Genomic DNA, 21,705 nt, shown 5'->3' on the forward strand with positions numbered 1-21,705 from the left:
CAAAATAGACAATAGTTCCCCACCAAATTGTAGAAGTGGGCCCTGAGAAAAGCAACAAGGATGATTCTAGGATTTAGGCTCTACATTTTTCACAAGAGCTGGACTTGTTATTATCATGGATTCAGAGCACAGAACTGGAGGACGTGAGTATAAATTAACCAGCTTCAATTGAGCAGTGGTTACATGGAACAGAGTTCCAGCTAAAGCAATTTGTGCCGAGTTAGAAAATATCTGGTTGGGATCAAGGTTAGGGCGGCACAGTGGCGCAGTGGTTAGCACTGCAGCCTCACAGCTCCAGCGACCCAGGTTCAATTCTGGGTACTGCCTGTGTGGAGTTTGCAAGTTCTCCCTGTGTCTGCGTGGGTTTCCTCCGGGTGCTCCAGTTTCCTCCCACATGCCAAAGACTTGCAGGTTGATAGGTTAATTGGCCATTATAAATTGCCCCTAGTATAGGTAGGTGGTAGGGAAATATAGGGACAGGTGGGGATGTGGTAGGAATATGGGATTAGTGTAGGATTAGTATAAATGGGTGGTTGATGGTTGGCACAGACTCGGTGGGCCGAAGGGTCTGTTTCAGTGCTGTATCTCTAAAACTAAGGTTGTCGGCATAAATATAGAGTAAGATGATCAAATACTCCATTGGACACAATAGTTACTATACTACTGGGGGCAGCAAGCCAGAGATGAATAATGTAATTGGTTGAATATTCTAGTTTTGTGATAAGGGAGTATTTAGGTAGAATGTTTTGTTAAGAGATTAAATGGATAGGATAAGGTTGATGATAAGATAGAATACACACAGTCAGTGTGCAGGAGCAAGCTGAGGATCTTTGAGCAAGACCCTGAGCTTCCGGTCGCTTGCCATTTCAACATCACCCCTTCCCCCGCTCTCATTACAACATTTGTGCTTATGACCTGCTCCAGTGAACTTCAACATAAGCTTGAGGAGCAGCACCTGATCTTTCGATTAGGCACTCTACAGCCTTGCAGACTGAATATTGAGTTCAATAACTTCAGAGCCTGACTGGCCTTTTTTTAATGTTTTATTTTTTAACCATGTGCCTGTTTGTCATGTAGACAGAGCTACTCATTATTCCACTATTAACACTCTCTCTGGATTAATGCTTTGTCTTTCACCACAAGCATTAACACACTCTTTGTCTTTGTTCCAGGACAGTTTTGTTATTTAATCTCTCCTGCCCTCTGCCCTATCACACACCTCCCCTTTTGCTCTCTTCCCCACCATCCCCCTCTCCTTCACTTGCTTAAAACCTAATTCTTTTCTAACCTTTGCCAGTTCTGGTGTAAGGTCACAGACTTGAAACATTAACTCTGCTTCTCTTTCAACAGATGCTGCCTGACCTGCTGAGTATTTCCAGCACTATGTTTTTATTTCTGTTTTCCAGCATCTGCAGTATTTTGCTTTTATTATTATTGAGGATCCTTATCTCATTCCACGTTTTCTTATTTATAAGTGCTTACCTAATGGCTATGGGGTAAATGTAGTGGTGTAATACTGAGCCATACAGGCAGGAAGATCTCAAGTTTGATTCCTGGTCTATACCCAGTAGGGTTAGCCAAGTTGGCCACAAGGGTGTTACAATTAGCCTCAGCACCCCAGGTTACAAAGTGGAAAATCATCCCAATATACCACTCCTGTTGCTAACTAGGAACCCCTGCTGGATATGTTCGTGTATCAACATTTGGAAAGAATAGTGCTGGACTTGGCTGTGCTGCGCACATGATTAATCACCTTGCCAATAAGTCAAAGGTCATACGTGAACAACAGCCAATTGACCAAGGTACTAGACGGCAACCACTGTCTATGGAAGTATGAAACTATACTGAGCAAGGAATCCATGGAATCAAACTGAGCAAGAAATCCATGGCAGTGGCGATAGAAAACACATCAAATGCTTTAAATACCCAGTGTTACATGTGATCCATAGACTTTATCACGTAAGAGTTAAATGCAAGCAAGTGAGAATGGAGGGGTTCTCATATGTTCTGTGGATAGCAGTTAACAATGATGTTAATGTCAGTACCGAATAGTGTTAACAATTTGCTAGCAAGTGAAAATAGTTTATGTAGCTTTTTTATTTAAAGACTATCACACGCATTAGCTCCAGCTCAAGACCATAGGCCGACATAATGTTGGAAAGGGTCCTGGTACAGATCATTCTCAGCATCTGTGGGATCTGTGTTTATGACATTTTCCAACAAGAACGCAGTCACAAGCTGGTTATAAAGCATCATTAACTGTTTTAGATCAATTAGTTCTGTCATATTTGATGATGTGCATGTTTTCCCAGCAGACTCATTATAAATAGATTCACTAACTCCCCTTTCTTTGCCCTTTTTCAAAGATAGAAGAAACAAGCCATTACATAATGCAAGGGTTATAATGTTTTTGCAAAAATAGCTTGGAAAAATTAACTAAGCTTTTTCTCTAGTATTTGTGAATACCAAGCAACATGATCTGAGTTCAGAAACAGCAGAGAATGCAAAGAGCCAACATGTCTCGGTTTGTGCTATTTTTCCTGGTAGTGAAAAAAAAGTTAAAGGGACAACATTTTCACAGGAAAGTTTTGGCAACCCTCATTTTGTTTAAGAGGGGATGGGAACCAGAAGAAACATTTGTATTCTTATCATAATGATGTCAAATGTAAGTGACACAATAGTGTGTTTTGATGTGACTTGCATTATTGCATCATGTGTTTGTAAGAATAAAAAAAGAGACCTTTTTTGATGAAGATAACACTTCTTTACTGTGTCAGCTGTGATTCAGTTGACAGCACACTTGCCTCTGAGTCAGAAGGTTGTGGTCAAGTCCTACTCCAGAGACTTGAGCACAAAAACGTAGGCTGACACTCAAGTGCAATACTGAGGGAGTGCTGCACTGTCAGAGATGCTGTCTTTCAGATGAAACATTAAACTGAGGCTTGATCTGCGCTCTGAGGTGGACATAAAAAATCCCATGCCACTATTTTGAAAAAGAGCAGTGGAATTATCCTTGGTGTTCTGGTCAACATTTACCTCTTAACATTACAAAAATAGATTATCTGGTCATCATCACATTGCTGTTAGTGGGAGCTTGTACACAAAATTAGCTGTTTCCTACATTACACTTCGACATTTACACTTTTAAAAAAAACTTAATTTGATGTAAAATTTGATGCTTTGGGACATCATGAAAGGCACTCACTATATAAGTGCAAGTCTTATTATTTATTACTGATTAACAGTGACTAGAAGCTTTCAGTTGTTGTGTTCAAAGCTTATTCTGTTGTTGACAGGAATAGGTTTTATAAAGTAATGAGTAATTAAAGTTAATAGTGACCTACTAGGGGAAGCCCAATACCATGCCGTGTGCCATAATACTGTCATTTCATTAAGGACGTGCCCATTATTAAGGCCATTAAACGTTGCTTAATTGTCAGGGAAGGGAAGCAGAAAAACTGTAGTGCAGCAAGTGAATAACCTCCTGAGAAAATATGACAGGGTGCACCTATTAATCTTTTTCTAAACATTTCTGCTCTGTTTATGATTGCGAGCCAACATGTGGTCCACTGCTGAGACTTTTTACCAATTGACTGAGCATTCGATTCCAACAATTGAAAACACAGCAGTTCTGCCCGGCTGTGTCTTTAATGATTTTAATAGTTTGTCCTTTTCATTTTTTTTTGCACATGAATCATTATCAATCACAGCTGCAAAGAAGAGACTGGTGGCACCAGTAATCACTGGCAGTCACCACAAAACTTTTCACCTGCTCTGCTGCAGAGTTTAAGTGAGAACAGACATCAGTGACAGAGATAGTAAAGGACACAGTTAAACCCTTCTATCTTCTTAATTTCATTTTTATCTTTTGGAACAATAAAACAGTTTTAACAACTGACAATATTCCCCAAAAAAATGTTTGAACTATTCCTGAAAGGGTTGTACATAGATTTGAATAGATGTTCCCTTTACCTAGGCTTAGACCATAGTTGCTCCTTTCTACAATAAAAATCTGTGTAAAGTTCTACTATTTCAGAACTGCTACACACCACCTCCAAAAGGGTATAACCAACAGAACCAGAGCTGCTATAGAGAGTATTATTCATCAGACTGCGTTAAAGCTACTACTCTCCAAATCAGGCGCATCACAGCTGGATAAAATGAAAAGCTCCCTGAACTCTGCTCTAACAACAGGAGCAAATTTCTTCTTATCTCCACGTGTTAGCAACATTGTAAATATGTTTGTTAAAATAACAACATAGGAAATCTTCTGACCAGGTTTACAATGTCACTAACACATAGCAATCATACAATATTATGCATCAATGCAAAGCTGAAACCCCAGTGTAAAATTACACAATTCAAATTTGAGACCATTTCACAACGATTTGGTTTTAATAGGCTGTGTGCAAAATGAACTTTTTAAACATTAAACCTTTTCCCCTACTTCTTTTCATGAGAATGACAAATTAAATTCACATAGACTAAACAAAATGAAGGGGCGGGGGGGCCTAAATCTTATAGTATGAATGGGATGCTAAAGCTGATAGTTCTATTGCTAATCATTGCCAAATTGTAGAAAATCCTTTCAAAGTTATTATCATTGTCTAGTCAGAATCAAATGTGGCAATTGTTACCCATCATGTAGTGGATTAATAGTGTGCTCTGGTCAGGTCCATCTGGTGAACAAAAGCAGCTACATCTCAAATCTCACAAGATGTTTTTTGGGAAGAACATCTTACAAATTTTTGTCCTCTTTTAGTCAACATTTCCTTTTGGTTTATTTGGATTGAACTGGAGAATGTACGATCTTCTTTTGGGCCTCCTTATCTCGAGAGACAATGGATACGCGCCTGGAGGTGGTCAGTGGTTTGTGAAGCAGCGCCTGGAGTGGCTATAAAGGCCAATTCTAGAGTGACAGGCTCTTCCACAGGTGCTGCAGAGAAATCTGTTTGTCGGGGCTGTTGCACAGTTGGCTCTCCCCTTGCGCCTCTGTCATGATATATTTTTAAGAAAAATGGTAACTTGAGGTGGGAGAGGTTTGTTCATCTGTATATTTCAGCAGACCGTGAGTAACTGCCGAAGTGGTGTGATGCAGAGGGCCCATTATATAACTGATGGTTGCAATGCTGTTAGAATCTCCACAAAACTATGGGAAAAAATGACGAAACTAAAGAAATCAGCCAAAAATGGGCAAAAGGGAATAATTACTTTTATTTCAAAAGAAGAAAATGAAAAATGCAGACAGAATAATAACGGTGAGAGATTAAACTGGTAAGATTCTCAACTGAAAGAGATTATTTAGAAAAAAAATGTTCTCACAGAAACAGTGGAGATGGCACAGTTTCAACTAAATAAGTAAAAAAAAAATTCAATGTAGTGTCACCTTCTAGAAATGGTCCTGTTACAAATATGAATCCATTTTCCTCCACAATATTTTTTTTGTTTCTTATTCATATTTTTCCAACACCAGCAAATCTGTTACGACATTGCTCCTGAGTACTTTGGAATGTGGAGAATAGTTGCAATGCTAACTTGTCCTATCTCCTGAAGGTACTGCTCAATTATTCCCTATTGGGAACAGTTACTGTAAATGGGCAAATGCAGATATTTGTCACCATTTTTAAACCCTTGTTGGGGGTGGGGGGAGGGTGGCAGGTGGTGGTGTCAATCACAGAATTGTTACAGCGCAGAAGGAGGCCATTCAGCCCATCGTGTCCGCACTGGCTCTCTGAAAGAGCACCTCCCTCAGTTCCATTCCCCTGCCTTCTCCCTGCACATTCTTCCTTCTCATATAACTGTCTAATTCCCTTTTGAATGCTTCATTTGAACCTGCCTCTACTTCAACCTCAGGCAGCACATTCCAGACCTTAACTACTCGCTGTGTGAAAAAGTTTTTTCTCATGTCACTTTTGCTTCTCTTACCAAATACATTAAACTTGTGCCCTCTCGTTCTCGGTCCTTTCACAAGTGGGAACAGTTTCTCTCTATCAACTCTGTCCAGATCCCTCATGATTTTGAATACCTCTATCAAATCATCTCTCAGCCTTCTCTTTTCCAAGGAAAACAGTCCTAACTTTGCCAATCTATCTTCATAATTGAAATTCCTCATCCCTGGAACCATTCTCATGAATCCTTTCTGCCCTTTCTCCAAGGCCCTCACATCTTTCCTAAAGTGTGGTACCCAAAACTGGATGCAATACTCCAGCTGAGACCAAACTAGTGTCTTATACAAGTTCAACATAACTTCCTTGCTCTTGTACTCTATACCCCTATCAACAAAGCCCAGGATACTTTATTAAGTTCCGAAGAAGGGTCACTGACCCGAAACGTTAACTCTGCTTCTCTTTCCACAGATGCTGCCAGACCTGCTGAGTGAATCCAGCATTTCTTGTTTTTGTTTCAGATTTCCAGCATCCGCAGTATTTTGCTTTTACTTTATTAACTGTTCTCTCAACCTGTCCTGCCATCTTCAATGACTTATGCACATGTACACCTAGGTCCCTCTACTCCTGCACTCCCTTTAGAAGTGTACCCTTTATTCTATATTGTATCTCCATGTTCTTCCTACCAAATTGAATCACTTCACATTTCTCTGCATTGAACTTCATCTGCCACTTGTCTGCCCATTCTACCAACTTGTCTGTATCCTTTTGAAGTTCTACACTATCCTCCTCACAGTACACAATGCTTCAAGTTTCATATCATCTGCAAACTTTGAAATTGTGCCCTGCACACCAAGGTCTAGTTCATTAATATATATCAGGAAAAGCAAGGGTCCCAACATTGATCCCCGGGGAACTCAATGTCCCAGACTCTGTCTAAATGTTCTGAGTCCAGGCTGTGAAATGGTACCCTGTATGCAGCTGGCAAATATCTCGGCATCACAATGCACTGACCTTGACTTTCCATCTGTTTATTGGAGTCAATGGACGCAATATTGTGGACATTATACTTGCAATTCCAATGCATGATGGCAGTGGGTAATATAGCTTGCTGCCAACCTGAGCTTAGAAAATTTACCACTACATTTAAAACAATCCCACCGCTCATATATTTTATAATTCAGCGAGTTCCTCACTATAACAGTATTTTGGTCAAAATGTAATCATTTTTAATTTCATCTCTGTTATTATAAGCCCATCCATCTTCTCTGTGAGTAATGTCATGAGAGAGTAACTTAGTATATATAATTTATTTTATTTGAAAATTGCATTCTTCATCATTTTAACTTAACATTTTCTGCAACTTTTTAAATCTAACTTTTTCCTTTTCACACCTCCTCCCCCATCAGTTCTCCTGAATCCATACTATCCCCTCAATGGTCCAACCATTGAGTATCTCTATGGATCTCATCAATGCCAGATATTGGTTGACTGACCAGCAGGTGTTTCTACATAGCCTAGGAAGTGACTCTCAGAATAATGTTTTCCTACATGATTGGTAGTATCTTGTGCAATTCCTTGTGTCCCCCTTTCCGCTTGTCCCTATGTTGTATTGTCATGTAGGTCACTTTCCTCTATCCCGAGATTATGGAGAAAAGGTCATTGCTGCAGCACGCTCCCATGGTGTTTCTACAGTGATTGGGAAGCACAGTTTTAAAATCTAAGAATAAGATTGCAATAACATTCCTGGTATGTTACAGCCTCATTGCCAGGAAAATTAGGATAAGTCCATCTTTCATTTGAAAGACAGAAGCTTGTCAAATCCAGCTACTTGATTACTGGACAGCTTTTAGATTACACTACTATTTCTCTTCAGGAAAGGACAGTTAATTTTAAATAGAGATCTATGCTGCAGCCCAACAGAATGATTACTTCATACTGGAAGAATTGATATTGAAAGAGAACATTACAGTGGCTAGCACCGCAGCCTCACAGCTCCAGCGACCCGGGTTCAATTCTAGGTACTGCCTGTGTGGAGTTTGCAAGTTCTCCCTGTGTCTGCGTGGGTTTCCTCCGGGTGCTCCGGTTTTCTCCCACATGCCAAAGACTTGCAGGTTGATAGGTAAATTGGCCATTATAAATTGCCCCTAGTATAGGTAGGTGGTAGGAAAATATAGGGACAGGTGGGGATGTGGTAGGAATATGGAATTAGTGTTGGAATAGCATAAATGAGTGGTTGATGGTCGGCACAGACTCAGTGGGCCGAAGGGCCTGTTTCAGTGCTGTATCTCTAAATAAAAAAATAAATAAAATAAATAATATGACTGTTAGATCACAGCCCTGACTTTGGTGATGACACTGCAATGTAAATAAGGCCTGTGGTGACATGATGAGTGCACCAATGTCAGCAAATATCAATGCTGCCACAAACACTGACCACCATTTTTCTAGACCCAAGTGTTTCGAGTGCTGAAATGGCCAGCACAGACCAGGCCAGTGAGATTTTCCACTTGTTGACGTATATAGATCTTCCCTAAATATCAGAGCAGAGCCATATCCAGAAATATAGATACAAAAGCAAAATACAGCAAATACTGGAAATCTGAAACAAAAACAGAAAATGCTGGAAATACTCAGCAAGTCAGGCAGCAATGGAAAAACATTAACTAGTTTTTCTCTCCACAGATGCTGCCTGATCTGCTGAGTATTTCCAGCATTTTCTGTTTTTGTTCCAGAAATAGGGGTTGCATTTGCAAACTTTAAACAGCTGTACATCTGGGCAGCACAGTGGCGCACTGGTTAGCACCACAGCCTCACAGCTCCAGGGACCTGGGTTTGGTTCTGGGAACTGCCTGCGCGGAGTTTGCAAGTTCTCCGTGTGACCTGCGTGGGTTTCCTCCGGGTGCTCCAGTTTACTCCCACAAGCCAAAGACTTGCGGTTGATAGGTAAATTGGCTATTGTAAATTGCCCCTAGTGTAGGTAGGTGGTAGGAAAATTGAGGGAAGGTGGGGATGTGAGAGGGAAATGGGATTAATGTAGGATTGGTATAAAATGGGTGGTTGATGGTCGGCACAGACTCGGTGGGCTGAAGGGCCTGTTTCAGTGCTGTATGACGCTATGAACTTGTTTGTCTGTTGCCACAGGTGCTATTGATTCTGCTCCACAATGGGGTAAATGGGGAAGGTTCCACAGCAGTGGGAGCTCAAGCACATTAAAAAACACTGCTACTTGAAGCAGGCCTGCATGTGGTACTAGGGATAAAGGATGGTTCAACTTGCCTGTTTTAATTGTTAGACTGATAGTGGTTGTGGATGAGTCCCATAGACTCATCCATCTGCCACGTGGGAGAGCACAAACTGGAGATCAATTCTTGCCACTGGTGAAGAACTGGGCTGTGGAAAGCAAGCTTCAGCAGATTACTGCTAAAAAATAAAATGCAATCCCATACTGCAAAAGACAGGGATATAAGAGAAAGGTATGTGGATATTGTGGAAAACAAATTCACTTCTTAAAAGGGTCAAAAGGATACACATAATACTACACTTTTGCATGGGCCTCTTTACCTTTTTATGGGTATTGTATTATTGGCTTTTAGAGTATGACACTGTTTTATAGGTTGGTCGGTTTATTATTACATTCTCATGGTTTCCCATAATTGAAAACTGAAAAACAAGTAAGTAGTTATAGCAGTGTTTAAATTGGCGCAGTTATCATATAACAGAAAGGTGTCCCGAGGACGATAAAATGGGCAATAAATGCAAAAGACTAATAGCTATTTTGTTCTAATCTTCCACAAACCAGACTCTAAGTACAACATTGTTTGCCTGGATTTAGTCCAAATGACTCCTTGTGATGCCTGCAGAGCATTAAACAACAAGCAAAGATTTAAGGCACTATAAATGTCTGATCAGAATGCTGTAACTTATTCACATAATACAATGAGGAATGTCTGTAATAAATAATGGGGCTCTTTTCATTGTTATGTTTCCATGCTTTACTGTTTTCTCTCATTTGTTACACAAGTAGCCTGCTCGCCACCTGCTAGGAAGCTGAAGGGGTAAAGCTACCACGAGTATTGAATGTCCTCCCCAAGCTACAGGTGGTCTTAGATTTTTCTTCTGAGCAGGTGGTATGTGCCAGACTCCTCAATGCTTTGGCTCCTCCTTTTTTTCCTGTTGTGGAGTCCATTATTTTGCTGCTTTGCTGGGTTTCTTGGATGCTGTGATGCTCATCTCTCTGTGGTCCTTTGTTGGTCTCACATTACTGGTTGTTATTTTGTCTTCTTCAGAAATTGTTATTCACTTGTAGGCCCTTTTTAAATTGAGAAATCTAGTGGAAGAACCAAGGTTCATAGTGCAAGACACCAGGAAGGTTCAAAGGCTAGAAGAGAAGGTGAAGTATATCAGGAAGTAAAAATGAGGTAATGCCCAATTTGAGTTTTAAAGGGCTGAAATCTGTAGAAGGAAGGGAACATTGTTGGAGATAAGGGAATCAATTTCTTAATTGAAATACCCCACTAGCCTCTTTTTCCAGGACAACCCCACGAGGAAAAACAGCCCAAGACATGGATTCCAACTTTTGGAGGCAGGGGAAGGGTGCTGAAAGATCCTGCTTCAAGCAGGTGGGGGGGCTTTCCTACAATACAAGTGATGCAGAAGCACCATTTTGAGTCCTTACATGTCCTTGCCACATTTTACCCTGTTCCCATGTTCCATTGTAAATAATGTTCATTGTCACTGGCAGGGTTACCAGGCAACGAGTAGTGCAGGTAAGTAAATTTACAGAGCTGCAAACAAAAAGCAAACTTTTTGTCGTTTCGAGGCCATTTCTATCTCATTTTAAATGTTTCTGCTCATGCTGCATAGGTTCTTACGGGTGTTTGTTCCAATTGTTTATCTTTTTTTGCAATGCCATTACAACTATCAATGGGAATCCCCCAAAGTGAGGGGCGGGAGGAAAAGAAGAAGTCCTGAAAATATGGCAGGTGCACAAGCAAGACTCTGTGCCCATCCACTGGTATACTCAACACAGCAACATCTGCAGACAGTTGACTGAAGCTCACTTTGGCAGATGATTCATGCCTGCAGTTGATTCTAACTCTCAACATAGATTGCGGAAACAAATGTGAAAATCTGACTAAACTACTATGGTTCTTCAGAAGCAGCCCAATCACAGTGTGCTATGCTTTACGTGATACTGCATGGAGGAAGGCATATCAGGCCAGCAAAGCCTGATAGGCTGCATCTGCCAAAATGCCACCAACTTTTATTCCAGGTATTGTTGCCCTGGCAGTGGCTATGGAGATTTTTTTCACAGAGTCTGGGGCGGTAGACAACCAAATTCAGAGCTGTGCCATCTGCTAAGGACACTTACTGCTAGAATGCACCATAGGGCTGGCAGAGCAAATGACAGAACCAATCTGCCACAGTTTTAATCCTGCACAACGGACTTCTATTGCCTTCATTTTTGTCTGCCACATTTCTTAATCCTTTGCCTTTTTGCCTTGGCAAAGATGGTTAATGGGTTGAAATGGATCTTTCCGAAAGCTTTCAGAACTTTTGTCTTGCCGTTCTGGCAGTTCCTTTAAATGTCTCCATCACTTTAAATTTCACACACTCAAATTTCCTCTCCTACCACTAAAGTACCCCCTATATTTGCAGCTGGATCTATGAATAAAGATGTAAATGAACTGATCTATGAAGTTTGAGTGTCATCTAACACAATCTTTAAGATACGAATGGCAATAGATGAGGAAAACTGGTCCCAAAAAGTTCCACAGTATTGGATCTCCTGGAAAGTAATGCATTAGAAAAGAAGCAAACACTATCGGGCTGATATCACCCACCAGCAGGAAGCCAGTGGGAGCGGTTATCATTCCACCTGAGAATATGAGGTAGATGCCCGGCAGAGTTTACCTGCCTTATTTGAATGGTACCAGTCAACTCCTTGATCATTTCTGGTGCCTAGAGGCCTCATGCAGCCTCTGGGCTGCCCTTCGACACTGGGTAAAGACTGCCGACACAAGGTAAGTCTGGGGATGGGGGAGTGTTACAAATGCCTCATTCTGGAAGCAAAGGGCAGTAGAAGCCTAGACCTTTTTTGTGGGGCCATAAGGGGAACTCCTGCTGCTCGTGGCCTCATTAAGTAAAGTTTATATTAACTTGCCTTCCTTGCCTTGCCAACGGAATTACCTGGAGGAGCAGCCACAGCAGGCACCCCGCTCAGGAATGGGTTAAAATACCAGTGTGGTCCTTCATTTGCTGCTAAAGCCAACGGGAACATAGCAGAAGAGTTGTCCACCACCGAATGTTGCAGACTGGCACATTCCAAGGTCCAGGACTACGTGCTGAGGGACGCACTAAAGCTTGGGGCAGCCGCAGCAAAGGCTCAATGGGGAAAGACCACAGTGTAAGGTTCCCCCACCAAGCTGGACTGAGGGGCTGGAACCATGGGAAGCCCCTCGAACTGTATCGTTAATATTCTCAATTGCTGTAAATGTAAAACTGTAATTGACATGACAATTGTGAAACGGAAGGGTTGGGAAGAAACTCATGACATTATTGAAAGAAACTGATCTCTTTTGCAATGTTTGTATTTTTTGGTGCTGTTTGGAAACTGTTTGGCAATGTAATTTTTACAGATTTTTATGAATAAAGTATATTTTGGAAATAAAAAAAAAACATAGCAGAAAATAGATCTGCTCCACTTTAAATGTGCCCCCTGCTCCTTTCCAGTGATCATGGAGAGTTAAATCTGTAGTGTGCCAAAGTAAGTGAAACCTGAAACTGAACTAAACTCATTCCCGCATCTCATCAGAATAAATCAGCTGAGTTGCAGGCACCACTCAGGTGCCCTGATACAGCTTGATTGCTGGGGCCTTGCCAATTTTGCTCTGCACCGGGGCCAAGAGATAAGTCAAGTGTGGGGGTGGTGGGTGGGCGGGGGGATGATGGTGACGGAGTGTTAATCAAGAGGGGAGGGAATGAGGGTGGGCCACCAAGGCCATATAAATAAAGGCCCTGAGGAATTTAGTAGTGAACTGAACACCCATGCAGATTGGGCACAGGGCGCTCCCTGCTAAATTGGTTTTCATTGTGCCTGTTTTAGGCTCAGAGAATATGCACAAAAATGTTAAATTTAGATGCCAAAATTTTGTCTTATGAGTTTTGAATTCAACAGCCAATTGGTGTTAGTTTTTTTTTACAATTTTTTTTACATAAACAGAACATAAAGCTATGAAAGGCAACTAAATAAATTTGTGCTGGTAATAGAGTTTAAAATAGAGCAAGAGTCTTATATTGAATTCAGTATATGGAGCAGCCGACTGGATTCACTGCCTCTCTTTACAGCATGTGTTTACTCACATAAAATTCACGCAGCCTGTTCCTGCAGGTGGAGCGATCCAGACAAAGCTGAGATTTGTCTGTGGAAGGTGGCTGACGTGAGATGCTACAACACTGCACATGAACTGGGATCCAAAAGGTTGATCAGACATGAACCCTGCAACAACAAAAGAAGGGCATCAGATACTGTAAGTGAATAACATGGCTCATTTACATTAATGGTCTTTTGCGTGTTTGCTTGATAGCTCTTCAGAACAGATTTTCCACTGGTTTAACACTATGTAAAGATCAACTTCAGTCAACAATAACCAGGTACCATGAGACCACAACATCATATATGTCCCTCTACAAAATGTTGTCTTCATTTCAGGTAAGTGTGAGACTTATGAATAATAGGGAGCTTTCTGACTGGTTACAGCAAGTCCAGTAATGATGACAGGTGATTTTTGTATCATTGTACTAACCTCTTAATTTAGTGTTTAGTTTGGCAAAGTTGATCGGGGAGGCCATTAAGCAGGATTTGTAAAAATTGTCCCAAGTTCTGGACAGGATATTCTTTTGAGGTCATGGTGGAGCAGAGGCTACTGTGTGCTGCATTTGGCCTGGGCTACACCTGATCTGGGAGTGCTTGATACCATAATTGTGTCGTAAAACTGGTAAAGACATTCCACTGCTCAGCAATGACAGTTCTCCGCTGACAAAGAAAAACAGACCAAAAATGTCACTATTTTACTGATACTTGTTGCATGCCTCATACGGCACCTCACTTCAACATTTCAATCTGCTTGCCTCGGATACCAATCTCTTACAGAAAAGCTCTAGCTTGGGATCTGTTGTCTCGATGCAGCCAAAATATGCTTCCGTGTGCAGCAACACGTCACCATATGCTTTAGTGTCATTGTTGTTTGTGAATGAAGTGCAGTGTGAGGCTTCATGTTCCAGCAAAGTGTCTTAAGTAACACATTTTTAAATAAGCTTACTGATTTCTACAGTATGTCACCCATATGCTTAAGTGTCACTGTGGCTAATATATGCAGCGTAATTTGGGATACTGAATCAGATAGTGTTTCTAGATATATACAAATGAAAACAAAAACTACAACAGGTGTGTAATCAGAAGTTATTTCTCTCTCACACTCTCTCGCTATCACTCTCACACACACACATTTACATATCTTTTCCTCAACCCCATGCCAATTGCAGCCCACAGCATTCTGCATCACATCATGCCACATCACAAACCACTTTTCATCCAAAAGAAAAGCAAAAGATAGAGAAAGAAGCAAAACAGAAGTTACGTGGAAGAAACAGAAGAGAAAGAAATAGAAGCAGAGAGAAACAGCAACACAAAAACTTTCAATACCGATACGAAAATGTCTAAATTCTCTGAAGTACCGGGTACAATGTTAAATGACATCACCTTGTATTTATATATGTCTCTTTGTCTGTCACAGTTCAAGTGCAAACAATTGACATTCAAAGCATGGACCACACTTGTACCTGATTGGCTCAAACTTACTTACAAAAAAAAGTAACAAATCACAACTAAAGAGGCAGGCAACTGTTATGGAAGTAATTTTGTTTTTTGTTAAAAATATTTTTTTAAAGGAATTTATAGTTAAACTGAATAAATGTTGGACTGTTTTTTTTTTAAAGAGAGCTATCAAGGGGGCACTGAAGGAATTGGATTGGCAACAATGTTACTGGTTGTCACATGACTCAAGTTAAAGATAGAACAGAAACCCTGGTAACAGGGACAGAGAAGTGACAAGCGTCCCTTGATTGGACAAGCCCAGTAGCAGTTAAGCACACCTGAGATGGGCAGAAAACTCATAAGCTTTTTGGCTGTGAGTCAGTGTAAGTGTTTTACCTTCTAGAGTGATCAGCTGAAAAAGTTAGCCTGCTGTTAAAGAAGTGACGGAAAGAGAGAAGACCACAACCCAGCTTCGTTTTCCACCAAAACTCTAAAGACCCTGAGAAATCCATTGTGTCAATTCATCTTGCCTGTAGTCTTTGAAGAAAACATGCTAAAAATTATCAACACTGCATGAAAAGGACAGTTCTGGAAGATCCTAGTGACCTATCTACATGTATTCGGAAATTAGACTGTATGCCAGTTTTAGAACAACGTATCTCATCCGCTGTTTTCGTCAAAACTGAGCAAGTAATCAGCCCAAGTGCTTTTTGTCTGTAACAGAGCTCTGAATTTTTAAAAATCAATTTTTTCAGTTAACCAATGTACGCATGTGTATGCATGTGTGTGTGAGAGAGAAAGAGTGTGAGGGGCTAAGGTTAAAAAGGAAACTTTAAAATTTAATGTTGGGACTTTAAAATTTTAATCTGGGTGTTTATGCTTTACTTCATTACTAGTTAAGACTTGTTCTATAATAAACTGTTAATTTGGTTATTCATTAAAGGAACCTGGTTAGTGTGTTCTATTCTGGGAAAAATAGGGTATAAGACTGACCATATCAATAAGTGGAAAATTTAAAATAACATGTTGTGACCTCTGGAGAAGTGGGACTAGAATAAACAGTGCATTCCTCCCACCTTGGTCGTAACACAACATATCAACCAAACAGTGGGGGAATGGATAGATAGGTTAGTATAATAAAAGCAACATACTGCAGATGCTGGAAATCTGAAACAAAACAAAAAGTGCTGTCCCAGGACAGCTTTGTTATTTAATCTCCCCCTGCCCTGTCGAACACCTTCCCCTTTGTTCTCTCCCCCACTCCCCTTCCTTTCACTTGCTTAAAACCTAATTCTTTTCTAACCTTTGCCAGTTCTAATGAAAGGGCACAGACCTGAAACGTTAACTTTGTTTCTCTCTCCACAGATGCTGCCAGACCTGCTGAGTATTTCCACTACTTTTTGTTTAGATAGGTTAGTAGTTTTCCTACATTACAACAGTGACTACACTACAACACTATTTATTTGGCAATGAAGCACATTGGGGCTTCCTGATGTTGTGGAAGGTGCTAAACAAATGCATGTTTTTTTCTTTAGATTAACTTCCAATGAAAAGCTGAAAGCAGAATAAGCAGCCAGCAATAAAATAAAGAGGTGAACCAATGAAATTGCTCAAACTAAATTTTGAAATTCTTTTTGGCCACCATCTTTGTTTCCTATTTAGGGAAGAAACTTAGAACTAGTTTGTTAAATAGTAAAAACATAAAAACAAATTACAATATTTATAAGAAAAAAATGCTTACAACGTGTTCAGTTGAAGGCTTGAGTTCATGTGGCTTCCCAGTGGTATCACACTATCAGCTCCAGTTGTTACGTTCACTTTAATTAGAATATGTGAGGCCAACAAATGTAACTATCCATTTGCAACGGATAAGGAAAACACTACTGCCGCATTCCTCCCTCATATCTCTAGTGAACAAATAGTTCCCAAGTATATTTTTCGGATGAGATACTAAATCGAGTCTACCTTCTCAGGTGGATATAAAAGATCTCACTGCACTATTCGAAGAAGAGCCAGGGAGTTCTCCTGGTATTCTGACCAACAGCTATCCCTCAATCTACATCAGTAAAAATACAAATTATCTGGTCATTACCTCACTGCTATTTGTGGGAACTTGCTGTGTGCAAGTTGGTTATGGTGTTCCTACATTTATAAAAGTATCTACACTTCAAAAGGATTTAATTGGGTGTAAAGCACTTTGGGATGTCTAGATGTAGTGGAGGGTGTTGTGGAAATGCCAGCTCATTCTTTTCTTTCTTACTACTGCTTATTAATCCAGGACGAACATTTCACACGGCGTGATTAACATCTAATGCCCCACATGCCAAAGCATTTGGAAGTGGTGCACAGATCCTCTTAACCCAATTTAATATTCCAATTACAATGGCACTTGTTTAAGGGGGTAAGTTCCTATGGCTGCTGAAAATTACAGCAGAAAATGGGAAGGGTGCTAAAGTAGGTGGAGATCCAGCAGAACAGATCTCTGTCCCAGTAGCAGCATGAAGCTGGGCAGAAAATCTAGTCTTTGATATCCTGCTGGTTTCCATTGTGTATTCTGCTTATGCAACATGTAAAAACAAATATAAGGGAACAGCAATTCATGCCATCAGTTGTTCTACAAGAATGTTAGATCTGGCAATAACTAAACTCAGGAGACACACAATGGATAATTCCAATTGATATATTGTTTTGTGGTAATTAAATAACTTTTTTATTTTGTGGTGTTTCTGTCCTTACACTATAAATCACATCAATTTGTGGAAAAAATAAAATGGAAGAAACAAGCTTTACTAGAATTGGATCTGACTTAACATTTTGGGACCCTATCAAACATAAGAAAGTCCTAAAAAAGTAACCTCTGGAAACTCTCAGTTATGTACCTCATTCACTGGCACAGTGATAACGTAGGCTGAACACTTTCCTATCATCTTTGTAACCTATATTTGGAATTTTAGAGTTGAATTTAACCAATTATGAAGTTACCAAGCTAAACATTTTTATCATTGCATACAAAAATGATAAACACTTAGAAAATTTTGCTTCACTATCTAAACAAGTTCTGTTTTAAAAATCCTTTGTCATGCCTCCACAATCAACAAAAGATAGATTTTCTTGGACCTTGTGTGCTCTAAACTAGTGGAGTACTCTGAACTGTGGGAAAGAGCTGAAATACTCTGTAAATAATTAAACGTACGGGATTCATCACTTGGGAGGTCCTGTCAGTGTTGGGGAAGCACAATCATCTTAAGATTTATCTTCTTGTGTGACTGTAATAGATTATCAATACCATAATTTATACAAATATTCAATTTCTAATAACTAGATAGCTTCCCATTGTAAAAGTCACAAGAGATTTGGATTGTTCAGTTTAAAACCAACACCCATAATCCCTCAGATTTTCTGTACAGTACAGATGCAGATTACTTGCCCGTATTTTAAAAAAATTTGTTTTTCCAATTTTCTTCTTTCCTTTCCTGAAGGTGGTTACCTCATTTTAGGGTACAGTTTTATGGGCAGTGGGAGCCTCTTGTACTTCCTCAATTAATCATTTTTCAGACTTGAACCTAGAGTGTTGGGCAAGCTCTCACTAAGTGGCATCACATCCAAGACTAGGGCTCAATGGATTATGTTCTAGAGAGGTAACCCTTCTGATTTTACCCTAACTTGAGGACACCAAGCCCAATTATAACACTGCCCCCATTACCCTTACTAAGATCAGCTAATTTAGCAAATACCAGGGATCAAATCTGGAATCTTCCTGGTCCGTTGCCTTTGTACCACACACTACATTTGCGTGCTGAGTTTCCTACATTACAACAGTGACTCCACTTCAAAAATACTTCACTGGCTGTAAACTGCTTTGGGTTATCCTTTGATTGTGAAAGGCGCTTTATAAATTTAAGTTTTTCTTTTCTAACTCAAAGGTTTATTGCATTTATATAAAAGCTAATACTTTGATTCTGATGGTATTTATTGAGAAATTAGCCATCCAAAGTCCAGAAATGGATATATCAGTGAATCAGGTTGTATGTACTTGCTGGTCAGCCTGTTTAAAAATGTTTTCCACTCTCTGGAGCTGAAGTAATGTCCTTGGCCATTATTGGAACAGTTAATCCACTTGAGAGGGACGAAATGAATATTACTGCGTGTCAGTCTGGATTGTTTGGTTCTGCCAATAAGTCATTATGTTTCTCTGTTGTTAAAATAAGCAAGTAATGACAAGGTTGACACACAGTTTCTTAAAGCAGAAAACATATCTTTCCCCATCTCCTGTCCCACAGCCTGCATCAGTATTGAGAATGTAAGGTCATTGACTTGAAATGTTGGGCGGACTCTTCCCAGCCCCATGAGTACGGGTTTGGAGATGGGACCAGGAGGAAAATTTGAAACTTGCACATTGGGTTGGCTCCCTGATGTGTTCCCGCCTTCAAATAATCTAGCCTGAGGAAGGGTCAATGCGGCAGCATCTACCCACCCAGCAGTGGCTGGTAGCTAATTAGGCCAATTAGGGGGCCAATTCAGGGCAAATTGCTGAGTCAGGAGGGCAACAGCAGCTTAAAGATGGCCTTCTGGCAGCAGGGCCTCCTGTCACTGGCCCCATGAATGCATCGCAGAAGTGCAAAGGCCACAGCATCAGCCATAACCTCCCTATTTACCTTCCACATTGGCGGCCCTACAAGCTGTGGGCCTTCTGATTTTTTCAAACGTTAATCAGGCTCCCGAGGGAGCCTCCATTGTGAGGTGCTCACCCTATCTGGGTAGCATTGCCCACCTCGCTGATGGTGCTGCCGTCCGTTCAGTGCTGTGGGCCTTTCATTGTGCCTCCCAACTCGGGAACCCACCCACTGCCCTTAATGGGACACTGTCCTTAATTGGACAGCCAACATGGAGGAAGCCTCTTAATTGGCCTGCCCACCACCCCCTCCCCCAGAAGATTCCAACTGCCCATGCGACGCCTGAAAATATTTCAAAGGGCATAAGATTCTACCGTTACCTCTGTTGCTGCCCGACCTGCTGAATATTTCCAGCATTTTCTGGGTTTTTTTCAGGTTCCCAGCAACTGCAGTATTTTGCTTTTTGTATCAGTATTCAGGCTTCCAGTATTGCACAACTCGTCCCCCTGAAATCATCAGCACTTGATACTTAAACAGAAATATTCAAAAACTCTACAGAAAAAAGAAAAGGACATGAAAATAAACCATAATTCTCGGAGTTTCTAAAGGATGAAAAGTACTGCCTGAATTATTCAACGTGCTTAGGTTAAAGGCAATTTAAGATTTGCTGCAGTGATTGACCATTGGCATGAAAACGAGTTGTCTGCATCTCTGTTGTGAACTCCTAATCTCTTTCTGAACAACTATCACAGTGGTGCAGCTGCTGCATATGATAAGTGTGCACAGATCCTCTTATCAATGGAATGCAGATTCAATACAAGAACTGACTGGACTAGTGCTGAAAATTATAATAAAAGTTACTGGGTTTTATTTTTAGTGTATATTTTTAGTGAGGTGAATTTAGAGAGGAATGAGAGGAAGTGTTTGTGGTCAAAAGATATAAATCTCCAAACAATCTTGCTTGGTATTTCAGTTGCATTCATTGCTTCTCCCCGATGCAACCATTCTTGCTCTATTTAGAAACTCATTAACAAAGTTGGTTATCTTATGAGAAGGAATATAAGATAAATAATCGGATGTAAAAGATGAGATTGCACCACATAATTATCTGAGACATCCTGGAACAGAAAAGGAAACAGATCTCTTACTGACAGGGTGCATGACTTGTAAGCAGCAGTCAGGTCGTGCTGATTGCCAGGTCCAAACCAGACTTCCTGGCTTTTTATCACTGACCACCAAAAGTTTACATAAAGACTTTTGATAAGATTAATCTCACACTTTTCATTCACCTGCATTTTGTTTAGACAGCCTCAAGCGCTTGAATCACTTTGGTTTATAAATACTTTTATTGTTGGGAAAAGTACAGACATGTGGAATTTCCAGGGCAGTGGACTCTGCCAAAGTTTTTACAGTGTAAGCTCCCAATTGAAGAAAATATTCTCTAATTAAAATCAGACCTCCTGGAACAATATCAAGACACTAACCAGAAAGGGAAAACAGAACTTGAATTTATAAAGCAACTTTCACATGCTTCCCGACATAACTACACTTCAAAAATAATGCATTGGCTGTGAAGCACTTTGGGATGTTCCCAGAATGTAAAAGGCTTTATATAAATGCAATTTCTTTCTTTAGGAGTCCTAAAGTGCTTTACAACCAATGAATTACTCTTCTCAACACTAATCAGTGACTCCAACTGGAATGTACATGTGTGAATAGTGGTCAGGACAAGATTGGGATCAACTTTGATGCTCCCCCACAGATTAAGAGTCTGCTGCCATTGGCTTATAAAACATGAAGATGCATCAGCAGCTCCATAAAATAATTTTGGGGGGGGGGGGTGGTGGTGGTGGGGAGGGGTTGGGGAGGCCACTAGTTGATTCTTCAGCTTCTGTATGAGTGACCACACAGAAATGCACACTCACCCTTTTAACCAGAGGAGAACATACAGTGGTACTGTCTGCAAGAAAAGTAAAATGGGAGACATGGGACCACTTTACAGATTGATCAATAGATGTAGAGGCATGGGCTGCAGACATGTTGACAATTTACAGTTGCATTTTTCTGTCAGTGAAGCAAAGGATCAAATGGATTTGTGTAAATTAATCTTGAGTGCTTGTTCCTCAGCGGAATTTCTTTGAGAATTAAGTGTCTGCAAACTCCAACAGTTCCTGGAGATGGCCAAATGATAAAAACACAGCTCATATTTCAATTTTTTAATTCAGAGTAGCATATTTTTGCAGGTAAGTGTAATTACCACAGACTGATTTCTCCTGGCAAGCCTACATGGAATATTTGCCCGTGACAGGAGTTTGTAACAAATACATCAGCAATCCACAGGAGTGTTAGCAATCACAATGGTGGGGAAGTAGTTTGTTATAAAGAGATC

At 40.4% G+C, this 21,705-nt stretch overlaps 1 protein-coding gene across 2 annotated transcripts in view; it reads right to left on the bottom strand.

The window, feature by feature from the left end:
- reln (reelin) overlaps window positions 1-21,705 on the bottom strand; it is a 399,693-nt gene that overhangs the window by 295,271 nt on the left and 82,717 nt on the right. For both annotated transcript variants that reach the window (XM_068059265.1, XM_068059264.1), the window contains exon 3: window positions 13,251-13,386. In XM_068059265.1, the coding sequence (XP_067915366.1) occupies window positions 13,251-13,386 (136 nt within the window). The remainder of the gene's footprint in view (window positions 1-13,250; window positions 13,387-21,705) is intronic.

Source organism: Heterodontus francisci, chromosome 27 (genome assembly GCF_036365525.1).
Source record: "Heterodontus francisci isolate sHetFra1 chromosome 27, sHetFra1.hap1, whole genome shotgun sequence".
Lineage (NCBI taxonomy): Eukaryota > Metazoa > Chordata > Chondrichthyes > Heterodontiformes > Heterodontidae > Heterodontus > Heterodontus francisci.